At 42.1% G+C, this 13,887-nt stretch overlaps 1 protein-coding gene across 1 annotated transcript; it reads left to right on the top strand.

The window, feature by feature from the left end:
• Window positions 1–6,393: 6,393 nt before the first annotated feature.
• Window positions 6,394–12,692, top strand: IRF2BP2 (interferon regulatory factor 2 binding protein 2). Its single transcript, XM_003767815.4, has 2 exons — window positions 6,394–8,272; window positions 8,968–12,692. The coding sequence occupies exons 1-2, from the start codon at window positions 7,162–7,164 to the stop codon at window positions 9,675–9,677; spliced, it is 1,821 nt and encodes a 606-aa protein (XP_003767863.3). The 5' UTR covers window positions 6,394–7,161; the 3' UTR covers window positions 9,678–12,692.
• The last annotated feature ends 1,195 nt before the right edge of the window (window positions 12,693–13,887 follow it).

Below are 13,887 nucleotides of genomic sequence, written 5' to 3'. Positions count from 1 at the left end.
ACATAATTCATTCATTAAAAAAAAAAAGAGAGAGAGAGAGTACTTTAAGACCCTGTTTTTAGTAATAGTTCTGTATTGCATAGGACAGTAGACAAAGTATCTTAGGTTTAGTTTTTAGTTTTGATTCTGTCATTAACTTTAGTTTGACCTTGGACAAATCACTTAACCTCTTAACATCTCAGGTTTTCAATGTGGAAATAAGACTGATAATACATTAATATTAATTCTGGAATTTTATTGTTGAATTATTGCATGAAAACTAAAATCATTATACTGTTCTTAATCTTTTACATTTCTTATAAAATTCTTCTTTCAATTCTCTCAACCAAATCATTACATTGCACCTTCCTGATAATTAATGTGTATGCATTTTAAACAAGTTAATGAAAGGAAATTTAACATCCTCATTGTTTGTTTTCCCCCCTGAATTTTAATTGTGAAGTTAGTTTACTACTTCCTGTCTCTCACCTCTCCAACTCATCTACCATTCAGCTGTCAAAATAATCTTCCTAGGCACTTTTAAAAGTCAGCCCCCTGTAAAAAAAAGCTTCAGTAACTCCCCATTGTCACTAAAATATAATCCAAACTTCTTCGTTTATCAGGAATTATTTTATCAGTTAAAACAATCTAATCCCAATTAATCTCTGCAGACTGATTTGACTTTACTCTCCTTCATTCATTCTATCTTTCAGTCAAACTAGCTTTCCAGCTTCCCATCTTTGACTTTTGACCATATTTGGGGTGGACTATCTCTTTACCATAATAGTCTTTTAGAATACTTAGTTTCTGTCCTCATTTCCTAGACTATCAATGATATCCAGCAATCCCCTCCCAATTACCCTTTATATCTTTATTTACTTATTTTGTATTTCCTTATATTCAAACATATTTTATTACTCCCCCCCCCATAAAATGTAAGTTTTATTATTCCCAGTGCCTAGCATAATGTCTGGAACAGAGTAAGGTAATAAATACTTGTTGAATAAATGAATAAGCATAATCTTCCTACTGTTCTTTTTTAGTGAATATTTTGTGTATCATATATCTCCAACACCTCATACAGCGCCTTAAATATTATAGAAGCTTAATAAATATTTGTTGAATTGAAGTAAATTGCATAAGGCAACTCCACATTGAACTGAGAAATTAATCCAAAAGAGTGAGTTCCATCATACTGTTTTTCAAAAAGTCAATAAAAGAGCTTCATATAAAATATGTCTGGCATCAAATAACTATTGAATCCTTTCCAATTCTCCTACAAATTTTCTTGCAAACTGAACTAGTTTGGTGACCTCAATCTCTCCTTTGTCTGTATTTTTCACTCAGGCTCTTTAAATTTTACCACAGTAGGTAGTCAGCCTACATCATGACCCCAAATTTTACTATAAATGAAAGCTTGTAAATATGTTTACATATAAGCTGATGATTAACATCGAATGTACATAATATATGGATGATTAAGAGTTCCTTTAACTGTATTTGGCCTAATTCTCAAACCTTCCACATAGAGTTTATCTCCCTCATATGCAGAGATCCTTTTAATTATGTGAGTTCTCTATGCACAAGAGAAATATAGTCTATAAAGGTCATATGGAACAGAATAAATTTCCATAAGTACATGTTTGTAATTTAGAAAATAAGATAGAACTATGATATATACTGATATTGTTCAATTTGGGCTATTTCATCTATTTCAAAAGCTTACATGAGCACCTTTTTTTTTTTTTGAAAGAAAAAATAAATTTGAATTTGCCTAAGATTGTCCTACAGAGTTTCTCAGACTTTTACCTAAACATAGTGAACCCAGAGTAAAGGCCACAGGAAATCCAAGTAACTGTTTTTATAGTTGTGCTCCTACTCACCCTCCACCTCCCATGAGACACAATTCTCTAAGCTTTAGTTTCCAAAATCATAATAGGAATTGCATTCTGAAAAGGGAGGCTGTAATTCCACATCTGGATTTGAGATGAAATCAATAAACTCAGTCTAGTCACCAGAGTAATATTTCCCTAAACTATCAATGAAATCATATTCTTCTTACTCATAATATAGTATTGCATCCAGTAATGGGGAAATATGCTTATATTCTCTTCTAGTCAAAAGCTTTATGCAGCTTCATGTCAGTACTGCTGAACTCCATTAGGTGTCCTCTACTTGTAACTATTCCTGTATACTGTACAGTATGTGCAAGGTTACAATGTGGTTGTCAAGAGGAATATCGGGGGAAGGGTTGTTAAGCTTTGTGGAGCCAATTTGGTTTAAAAAGATTTTTTTTCACACAATGAAAGCTCTCTTATATTGTCATTTTGGAGAGCTAGTCATTCTAACCTGAAGTTTCAACTCTCATTTTTGTTTCCTTTTGTTCCCTTTCATCTCCTTCCTCCTCCACCCCAACTCCTGTTTTTTTTTTTTTTTTTTTTTTTTTTGCCAGTAATTATTTAAATAGTTTGCCTTTAGCTCCAGCATTATTATTTTATAAAAAAGAACCATAGAAATAAGAGCTGGAAAGGACCCGATTACTTCATCTAGTCCCTGCAGGATTGTTCCCCATTGTATGTTTTCCTAGTACTTAAGAAAAATGGCAGTTTCTGTGTTCCAGTTAAAATCCATCTACAACTGGCAGGTTTCCTCTCTGCCTTTTCTCCCTTGCCTTATAAAAGTTTACGTTGCCGATGTGTGTCCATACTTGCATTAATATACGAGCTCAAACTGTAATCAGTTTTGAACCCTTGACTCCAAGGGGCAAACACCATAATAATTTTCCTTTGAGAAGACCTGAAGGCTTAAGCAATAGGGCAGAGGACTACGTGACTAAACCATCCAAACTTCCTCTTTCATAAGTCGTCACATGATGAAGTACAATTACAATTCCTGCCTTGTCTCTGTGAATTGCAGACGCATTGCCTCACCCTAGAAACCCTGCTCCTGTATGTGTGTGGAGGAGGCAGCAGTAACTGCTTCTGCAGCCGATTTGGAAACGATCCAACTTCAGGCTGAGGAGAGAGAGAGAGAGAGAGAGAGAGAGAGAGAGAGAGAGAGAGAGAGAGGGGCGGTGGGTGGAAGACAAAAACAAAGGTCTGTTTACTTAGTATACATTGATAAACCTGCTTCAGAGCAGCATAAAAGCTCCAGCGGCTTGAAAGACCTTTGATACAGTATAAGGAATTGCTGTTCTGAAAGGCCCAGCAACAAGGCTTTAACCCCCTTATATCCAGAGCCTTTTATGGCAAAGCAGTCTAACACCGAAATAGTCGTCGTTATAGTCCTCCCTTCCTCCTCCCCCCCCCCCCTCCCATTTTAAAGCAATCCTTTCATCAAGGAAGTTACAACAATATAGTTTCAACATTATATAACCAATGTAAAATAGAAAAGGAAATCCTTATTTGAAAAAAAAAACACTTTGAGACTTAGTATCTTTCATGGTTGAATATATTTTTGGTTAATTTCACTGTTTCCGTTTTAGATGTAAATTCTTAGGAGCTAGGCTCATGATGGTCCAGAACTGGTTTTATGTAAAATCACAAAAGTATACTTTTAGGGGTGAATTTTATTTCACTCAATATTGCACTTACCACCTTGTAAAGGAATTGCATGAGTTAAATTGAGGAGGGTCTGTTTTAGCGACCACTGACCTCAACAAAACCACTAGTCAAAGAATGATTCGTGTTCTTAGCCAACATTCAGCAGAATCCCTATGAGAACGAATGATCGATCACACCATGATATGGTAGAGTAATAGGATTCCACCTAGATGTCTCCTTAACCCAATTCTTCCGGGAGAAATATCCTAAGGGGAATGGATATTACCAGTCCCAACAGTAAAGATTAAAGAGTTACCTAACCCGTTTGCACTAGACTAGGTCAGGGAGGGTTACATTGTGCCTCTTTTTGCATTGGAGTAAGATCTGGAGTGGCTACATTCTCCCTGTTTATTATAGGGTGAGGCTGGGATTTGGACGAGGAGGAGAGATCCAACAATGTGCTTCGGGGAGGTTTTTGAGTTATTAGTAGCATCTTCTTTTTTGGAAATACCCAAGAGGATACTTATGCAGAGTTTAACATGTAAAAACATTTAAATTTGGCAGTAAAGTACCTCTGTCGTTTTTTAGAACAGGTTTTTTCATGTGATTTAAGACTCATCACAACTGTTTCTCTAAGGGTATTTTTTTTCCCCTTCTTCCTTTTGGTTAATTCTTTCAAGCAACCAGGCATTTTGAAAAGCAACAACAAAAGGGGAATGTCAGCAGGATTTTTCCCCCCAACCAATCCAGTTGTAGGAAACATAATATAATTATTACCCTGATCTTCCCACACTTAACCAATTTATTCCAATAAAAGGAAGAGATATGAACCTGGATTCACTGGGAAGAAAAAGACTGAAAATGGAAATCTAAAATTATTAATTGAAGAGAAGCACTTCCTGTGTTCACTAGCCAACAAACACAATCCAAGTTGCACAGCAGAATAAGGGTAAAAACAAAAATTTCAATTCGGTATGTGCGTGCAAAATAGTCTACACTCTGGAATTGTAAACCAATCTTCGTGCCAGCCGGGTTTGTTCGCACAACCGTGGTACAGACTAAACCCAGCTGAGTGTGTAATTACAAACACATCGCCCCTCCCCCCAAACTTACAGCAGCAGCCAAATGGACAATTGTACACGGTCCCTTCAACCCCTAATGCCAACTGGGTGCCAGTGGCCCCAGCCTACTCATTCCTATTCTGAATGAAACGATGGCCGCAAATTTTATGTCCAAAGTAGGCTTCATATCACTGCAAGATGAAAGAGTATTATAGTGAAGCTTTTTACACCCATCCCTAAGTACTGTACAAGCTGCTCTCGCTACCTTTAGTAAAAGTTTAGCCTGACTGAGGGAGGGACCTGAGATCCCAGAAATAGCAGCCGGGAGGCGGTGCCTAGTGCTGTGACGGAGGTGCTGGCTATAGATCTCTCTCTGTTTCTCTCTATCCCTGGAATGTGCATTTCGTTTAATGAGGCTTCAAGTGCCAATTGCATAGAGTCACGTCTCTACCGAGCCTGCGCACTACGTGGCTGAGGCACATGGGGCAGCGGCAGCCTGGGACAAAATGCCAACGTCACAAGTAGCTCCCTTCCCCCTCTCTAACCTACATAAAGCTGCTGCTGCTGCTGCTGCGCTGTAGGGAATGGCGACCCACAGGCAGCTGAGTTTGCAGGCATCACTTCCACGTTGTCCATTGCACACAAACCAGCCCAGACTCAGGGAATCGTTTCCTGTTGTAGTCACTGCTTCATCTAACCATAGGTAGCACATAGACGAGGTCACCCCATTTAAACTGCAAGTTGGTGGGTGGAATGGTTAGATAAGATATAGAGCATTTCAAATTATATGGAAGAAATAATATAATGTATTTGGGAATAGGAACTCACGTATTTGCTAATTCCCCGTAATATTCCAAGTTATTAGAAAAAAGTTGTTAATGTATATTATTTACACAGCATTCCTTTTTTTCCCACATACATGGAGACCAATAAAAAATAACAAACATAGATATATTAACATGGGTATGTAATTTTTAAAAGCCCATCCTTTCTCAGCAAAAATTCTTTATGTTTCATTTTCCTAAATCAAATGAAAGTAAAAAAAATATACTTTCTATAAATATAACCTGGAACATATTCTAATTTAGAGTGCTACTTTCTTTGAGGTTTTTAACTCAGTTCAAATATCATGCATAAGTTTAAAACGCGATCCTATAAATCGGGCAAAACAAATAAAACGGCCACCTTGAAATGATTAACAGACGCCTGTGGCAAAGCTTGAGGAGTTGGGTGGTGGGTTGCCCTTTAAGCGATATATGGGCCAAAAGGACTTTAGAAAATATCCTGGCAGATATGTCAATACAGAATAGAGCGGGAACAAGGTAAAGGGGGTGTTGCGCGAGATGGGGGGGGGGGGGGGGAGAAAGTGAAGGAAAAGAAAAACAAAAACATTTGCATCACATTCACATTGGAAAGACTTTCTGCTCCTCCCTAAATGTTTCCCTCCCCCTTCTACGGCTGCTGACAAGCCAGCGCTCGAAGCAAGGAGCTGGTTCTTCTTGCAGCTCTTGTTATCTTGGCAGAAGTTCAATGAGCACAGCACTGGGAGGGAGAAAGAGAGAAAAAAAAAAAAAAAAAAAAAAAAAAAGAGGAAAGAGAGAGAGAGAGAGAGAGAGAGAGAGAGAGAGAGAGAGAGAGAGAGAGAGAGAGAGAGAGACAGCAAGAGAGAAAGGAGGGGGACCCTAACGCGCAGGCGCCTTCTGAGGCTGTCGAAGAATCAAGTCTGTAGAAGTGGAGCAGCCGCGGCGGCAGCAGCAGCAGCAATAGCAGCAGCAGCAGCAACACCAGCAACAGCAATAGCAACAGCGGCGGCAGCGGCAGAGGCAGCAGCAAGGGCAGCGACGGCAGTAGCAGCAGTAGCTGGGGCTGGGCGGTGACGCCAGCGACTGGGGGAAGCAGTAGGTGGTAGAGGCGACGGCAGCAGCAACAGCAGCAGCAGCAGCAGCAGCAGCAGCAGCAGCAGCAGCTATAGTTGTGAGCAAGACTGACTCGGGGAGTCGCGCTGCGTAGTAACTCCACGCTGACTCTGCCACCTCGGTGCGGCATGCACCGCCAGTCGGGCTAGCTACCCTCGGCGGCTGCACCACTTCACCCACCCGCCTCCCTTTCCCCCCGCCCCCCTTTACATCCCCACCCCCTTTTCCTCGCTTAGCACCGGCCCCGAAGACCTGCTGCACTCCCCTGCACCAGCGCGTCCGGTGTTTGCACCGGTCTGGAGACCTGCTGCAGCCTCAGCTTGCACGGACTCCGGGACCTTGCTGCTGCAACCCCAACCTCCCTGCAACAGCCCCCGGCCGGCCCGCACCAGCAGAAGGGACCTGCTGCCGCCTCAGCTGCACCTTTTTCCTCCCCGCCCCCCGCGCCTTCTGCACGGGAAACGCTGCACGGGGGCTAAAGCTTCCCGGGGTTTGCCTCGGCCGCCGCAGCAGCTCCAGCCGCCACTGCCGCCGCCTCCGCTGATCGGGGAGTTGCGGGGTTGGAGGGGGGGGAGGGTGCGTGTGTTGCCGGCGGGGGGCGGCGGTGCCTCCTCCTCCACCACCACCACCACCTCCGCCTCCTCCTCCTCCTCCTCCTCGGACATGTCGACCGCGGCTGTGGCGGTGGCGGCCGCTTCCCGGCGGCAGTCATGTTACTTGTGTGACCTGCCCCGCATGCCCTGGGCCATGATCTGGGACTTCACCGAGCCCGTGTGCCGAGGCTGCGTCAACTACGAGGGCGCTGACCGTGTGGAGTTTGTCATCGAGACGGCGCGGCAGCTCAAGCGGGCGCACGGCTGCTTCCCGGAGGGCCGCTCCCCGCCCGGCTCGGCCGCCGCAGCTGCCTCGAAGCCGCCTCCGCTCTCCACCAAGGACATCCTCCTGCAGCAGCAGCAGCAGCAGCAGCTGGGCCATGGCACGGCCGAGGCGGCCTCGAGGGCCCCGCAGGCCCTGGAACGCTACCCCCTGGCGCCCGCCGCCGCTTCCTCTGACCGAGCGCCCCCGAGGCTGGGCTCCGAGTACGGAACCAGCCGCCAGCCTGCGGGCGGGCCTACGACCCCGCAACCACAGCAGCAGCAGCCGCCCCCGTCCCAGCAGCAGCAAGTGAATGGCATCCTGGTGCCCAATGGCTTCTCCAAGCTGGAGGAGCCGCCCGAGCTGAACCGCCAGAGCCCCAACCCGAGGCGCGGCCATGCGGTGCCGCCCACCCTGGTGCCGCTGATGAACGGCTCCGCCACGCCGCTGCCCGCCGCCCTCAGCCTCAGCAGCCGGGCCGCAGCCGCCTCGCTTGCCGCCATCTCCGGCAGCCCCGGCTCCGCCCTGGGCCCTTCACAGCCCGCAGAGCTGGGCGGCCACAAGCGGCCCGGCTCGGTGTCCGGCGGCGGCGCGGGGGCCGAGCATGAGCAGCGGGAGGCGGCCAAGGAGAAACAGCCCCAGGCGGCCCATCGTGGCCCCACGGACAGCCTGGCGGCCTCCTCGGCCGCCGTCTCCGTTTCGGGCGCGGCTGAGCTCGGCGGGGAGGGAGGAGGCAAGGGCCGGGGGCCCGGGGAGCAGGACTGGGTGAACAAGCCTAAGACGGTGCGGGACACGCTGTTGGCGATGCATCAGCACGGCCACTCGGGGCCCTTCGAGAGCAAGTTTAAGAAGGAACCTACCCTAGCACCCAGCAGGATGCTGGGTTTCGAGGCCAACGGCGCCAACGGGGCCAAAACAGGTAGGCCGAACCTTGCTACCTATCTGGGGATGTTTTTCCTTGGGGGTGGGGGCGGGGCACGAGCAGAGTGAGGATTTGGGGGGATGCTTTGCATTTGCCACTTTGCCCCAGCCCCCACAAACAACAAACACTCAACTTCCTGATCTGCATAAGGCGGAACCATTGCTTAGGTGGCAACGTGTTCTTGTGCTGAAGCAGCATAACAGAGATGAGTCAGACTAGGGTGATAGACACTGACAGAGGGTTTTCCTTTCCTAGCACATTCTTGGGATAGGAGTTATGAAGGCCCCAGTCACCTTTTAACCTGTTTAGCAGACATGTATTTATTCAGATGCACTATTCACTGGTGTACACATGTGTCGATTTTATATAATTTCCTAGATACAGTTTATAAAAGACGAGCACATATTTCATATTCTGGTGTGTAATTTTATTTACGTATAGTTTATTTTAAATAAACAAATTTCCTTTTGTGGCCATATCTCCCCTGTCACCCCTTACCACCATCAATACTCCTGTTGCACACTTTAAAGCCGCATGTGCTGACATCTATAATTTAGTTATGCATTCAGAATCTTAAATTGTGGGGATTTACTGAATCCTGACTCAATCGATCCAAATGCATATTTACCCTTCCCCCTTACCTTCCTCTCCCCCCCCCCCCCCCCCCCTCCTTTACTTCTTTGTGCTCCTAGCTCCTCGGACAGCAAGGAAGAGGAAACTTTCCCCAGAACCAGAAGGTGAAGTTGGGCCTCCCAAGATCAATGGAGAGGCACAGTCATGGTTAACAACCCAAACAGAAGGGATGAAAATGCCCATGACTCCCACACCGTTTGTGTCTCCACCACCACCCACTGTCTCACCTCATTCCAACCGGACCACACCGCCAGAAGCGGCTCAGAATGGGCAGTCCCCTATGGCAGCTCTGATATTAGTAGCAGACAATGCAGGGGGCAATCATGCCTCCAAAGATGCCAACCAAGTTCACTCCACTACCAGGAGGAATAGCAACAGTCCACCTTCTCCATCCTCTATGAACCAAAGAAGGCTGGGCCCCAGAGAAGTGGGGAGCCAAGGGTCTAGCACAGGAGGACTGGAACCAGTACACCCCGCCAGCCTCCCAGACTCCTCTCTGGCAGCTAGTGCCCCACTGTGTTGCACCCTGTGCCATGAGCGTCTTGAGGACACCCACTTCGTGCAGTGCCCTTCCGTTCCTTCGCACAAGTTTTGCTTTCCTTGCTCCAGACAAAGCATCAAACAGCAGGGAGCTAGTGGAGAGGTCTATTGTCCCAGTGGAGAAAAATGCCCTCTGGTGGGCTCCAATGTCCCTTGGGCCTTTATGCAGGGGGAAATTGCAACCATTCTTGCTGGAGATGTGAAAGTGAAAAAAGAAAGAGACTCGTGACTTTTCCAGTTTCTGAAAAACCCAATGATGACCCTTATCTAAAACTGCTTGAATTGTGTATATATTTCTCTCTCTATATATATCCAAGACAAGGGAAATGTAGACTTCATAAACATGGCTGTATAATTTTGATTTTTTGAATACTTTGTGTTTCTATATTTTTTTTTTGACGACAAAAGGTATGTACTTATAGAGGCATTTTCCTCTTTTGTTAACGTTATTAGCAGATCTTTGTGCTTTATTATCCTGGTGACAGTTACTGTTTAATGTAGGCTGTGACTTGCGCTGCTTTTTTAGAGCACTTGGCAAACCAGAAATGCTTCTAGCTGTATTTGTATGCACTTGTTTTAAAAAGAAAAAAAAAGCCAAATACATTTTCTGACATTGTAAGATCGCCTTACTGTCTGTTATTCCTTATTCCTGGCCCCTTTCTTTAATCAAAAAGGAGGCAGAATGATTGAGAAGGAAAGCAAGTGGAAGGGACAACATGGTTAAGTGGGGAATATCACTGAAGGAAATTACAAAGAGGTTCACATCAAAACATTGTCCTTGTATAGTAATAAAAAAGTAGACAAAAAGTCTACTGAATTTCTCTCTACTTCTTAAAGTTCAATTCTTGGGCCATAGGGTGACTTGTCTGAGAGGCGCTGCTGAGTTAGGGATTTCTGGGATTGTATTGCGTGGTGTGTGTGGTTTTTGTTGTTGTTGTTTTATTGTTTTTTTGGGGGGGTTGGTTTTTTTGGTGTGTTTTAAAAAGGCAAACTTGACCACTGTTCACGTGATCAGTTGTAAGATTACAAAGCTGCATGCTTTAGTTGATTACATAATATACAATTTCAGTGATGGAAGGCAATTATAATTGATTGTGGTGTATACAGCATGGCACTGCCATCTTTGAAAAGATCCTAGCTCTGCAGCGCCACTTTATATATTTTTTTAAACAACGCCCTAGAAACTCATTTTTGGGAGGTTTTTTTTTTTGTTATTTTTTTTTTCCTTTGAGAGAAGTCACAGAAGAAGTTGTAGTATAGTGAACTTTGAAATTATTGGGAGGGTGGGGGGAAATCATCAGTTACCTGTAGTATTGTTGCTATTGATGCTATCATCTACATCCTATTTCCAGTTAGTGGTAAATACAGTGTGGTACAGTGACAGCAGCAACTGAGGTTCTGCCAGAATTGCCTCCAGGCATATCAGTGACAGCCCAAATGTGGGTGGAGGAAACCTGTAATTTCCTTCTTACATGTGTTTGAAACACAAAGTGAATAAATAATATTGTTCTGAAAAGTGATCAAATAAAATAGTGAAAATGAAAGAAATTAAGAATTATACATAATACATGCCCCGTTTTAAAAACTATTTTTGGAAGCTTTTTGTAAATTGAATTTCTTTTGATCAGAATTTTGCAACGGTAAATGATTTTTTTGAAACCAATAAATCAGTTATTAGAAATAGTTGTCTTACATTGATACTGCGGGGAGGGGGAAGGGGGAAAATGTGTGCTATTATACATAATATTGTCAGGAACAGTATTTCAAAATCTTGGTCTAGTGTTTCAAAGTTGACCATTAAAAAAAAATTAGTCTCTTTGAAGAATTCAAGGGTCTACTTGGGCAGTTTTTGTGTTCATATTTGTACCTGCACAACTATATTATTTTGAGAAATACAAGTTTCCCTGTTTTGAATTGTCTTTATTTTATTTTATTTTATTTTTTTGGACATTTCTACAGTCTTCGGTGGATAAAATTAAAAAAAAAAAAAAACAAAAAACCCTGGGTCAAGTTGTTAACACATGAACATCAAATACTGTACCAACTAGAGCATTTTTTTCTTACTGTTTTTAATGACTACATTCACATTAATCCTGTCCAGATCACTATTACATCCACATCATCATTATGACAATATATACAGACACGAATGATTAACCAATTTAAGTAATTTTTATGCTTTTTACAAAACTGGAGTATATTTGACTGTCAATCCAAACCAGTCTCTTATGTAAACACCATGCAGAAACACATATAAGCAATTTTAAATGCACATAAACACAGCTGTAAAGAATTCTTTGAAACCATGTTGGTCTGTTGTTTAAATGTACATCTAGATACTTTATTAAAAAGTGAATTTTGACTCACAGATGTAACAAGTTAGGCAGTCAGTTCACCCAGTGTGTTGTAGCTCTCTGTAGTTTTGTAATCTTTAATACAGATATTCCTACAGAAAGTGAATAACCATCTCTTGCTGTTTAGATAAGACTTCATTCAGTTGTGGAACCAATAACCAAAGGTTTCTCTGGACTGTTGTTACAGTGGAAGAGAGTTTGAGCTCAAAAAATGTCTCTTACAAAAGGTCTGAGTAGCATTTGTACAGGATTTCATGAAAGTCTTTTAACTGAACAATATTGATATCTTTGTTATTTTCTTGCATTTATTTATGTATATAAAAGCCCAGAGATTGTTGAGATCTTGCTTGACCTTTTGTTGTACCTGATGACAGTGCAGAATAACTTCCACAGCTGAATAAAAAATGTCAGTGATCTACCATACCTAGGCAGTATCAAATTTCCAATTCTAATAGCTCAGCAATGTTTTTTAGCACTAATAACAAAATTTGGGGGAAGGGGGATTGTTGTTACCTATCTTTTTATGCACTAGCAGTTTCTTGAATTAAACATGTACCATCTCTAATGTGTCCTTCCATTAAACTTTGTGACAATGTACAGATAGATGGTTTACAACTTTTTGTGATAAAACTTCCCATGGCCAGCAAGTCTTTGAGAGGTGCCTCATTTTGTAATATCTTTTAACCTTTGGTTTTTTCATTTAGAGGAAAAAAGTTGAAAGGGTATAGTTTTTTTCTTGACTTAGTAGTGATAACAAAAATGAGTGAGTCTTTGATTATGACCATTATAGCCTACAGTTTCTTATTAGAATTTTGCCCATACTGTCATTTGTCATATTAATAATTTTTAAAAAATAGCATTAAATAAAATGACATTGGGAGCGCTGACCATTTCTTGGTGCTTTTTTTTTGGGGGGGGCGGAATACAATTCAGAATTGCTGCCTTTATTCACTGATCATAAGATAGTAAAAATATTACTGAGGTTTGGGTTTTTGTTTTGTTACTAGCCTTCTAGGAGAAATGACTGGTAAAAGATATGAGGCATACAGGGTACTGTTAGTACAAAAAGTATTTGGGGAAAAGACATCGAGATAAGAAGAGAAATATTGAGAGGGAAGTCATGAACAAGGAAATACTTAGTTTAAACATTTGTTGATTTTTTTCCCCCAGTATACAATAGTAGAATCCTTTGTTCCCCAGCAGTAGGTTGGAAGGTAAATGAGAGTGATAAAAGTAGTCGCTAGAGTTGGAAGTAAGGTGCTTTACAGATAGAAAACTATATTTTCTTTAAAGCTTTGAAATAAAAGTGAAGGAGCCATGTTGTTTCATGCTAGTATATGCAATGAATTAAAGGCTCTCAAGACTTGAGAGGAGTGATTTTTTTGGTAAGCTTCAGAATAAAGTGAAAGACAAAAAGCCATCTCAGTTGTAAATAAAGCACTTTTGAAAACATTGAATTCCTTAAATGAGAAAATTATGGAGAAAGACTTCAAATTAAGGTAGAAATTAATGCATATGCTTATATAGCAACAGATTTTCAATATTTATTTAGCCTCTCATTCCTTGATTTATGACTTTAACTTGATGAAAATATGTAACCATTTTGAAGGTAGCAAGTTCACATATAAAATATTTTAAACCAAAATCATCATGGCAACATCACGTAGTTACACTTGCAGTTCAGAAGGAGTAGTAACTTATGAGTTCCTTCATCAACCGCATTTCACTAATATTAGAGGTTTGCACAATGCAGACTCTAAAAGAAGATATTGTTACTGAAATCATATTATAGGGGAATCCTCTGCCACAAAATTTATTATTTACTAAATTAGAAAGTTTCTCCTTTCACTGGATCAGTTTTGTGGGGTTTTTTGTTTTTTGTTTTTTTTTTAGTTTGTATGCTTTGTGCTTTATTAAATCCCAAAATATTTGTTTTATTAAATTAAAATCTTAAAAATGCAACAGGAAAAATTTTAATTAAAAAAGGCAAAATATCTTTTTCAAAAATACATTAGAAGTGGTTTTTTTTCCAGATTTTTCACTAAAAAAAAAAAGAGATTGATTGTTGGTGTGACAGCCTGCTCT

Source organism: Sarcophilus harrisii, chromosome 4, assembly GCF_902635505.1.
Source record: "Sarcophilus harrisii chromosome 4, mSarHar1.11, whole genome shotgun sequence".
Classification (NCBI taxonomy): Eukaryota; Metazoa; Chordata; class Mammalia; order Dasyuromorphia; family Dasyuridae; genus Sarcophilus; species Sarcophilus harrisii.
This window is presented reverse-complemented; position numbering and strand designations above follow the sequence as displayed.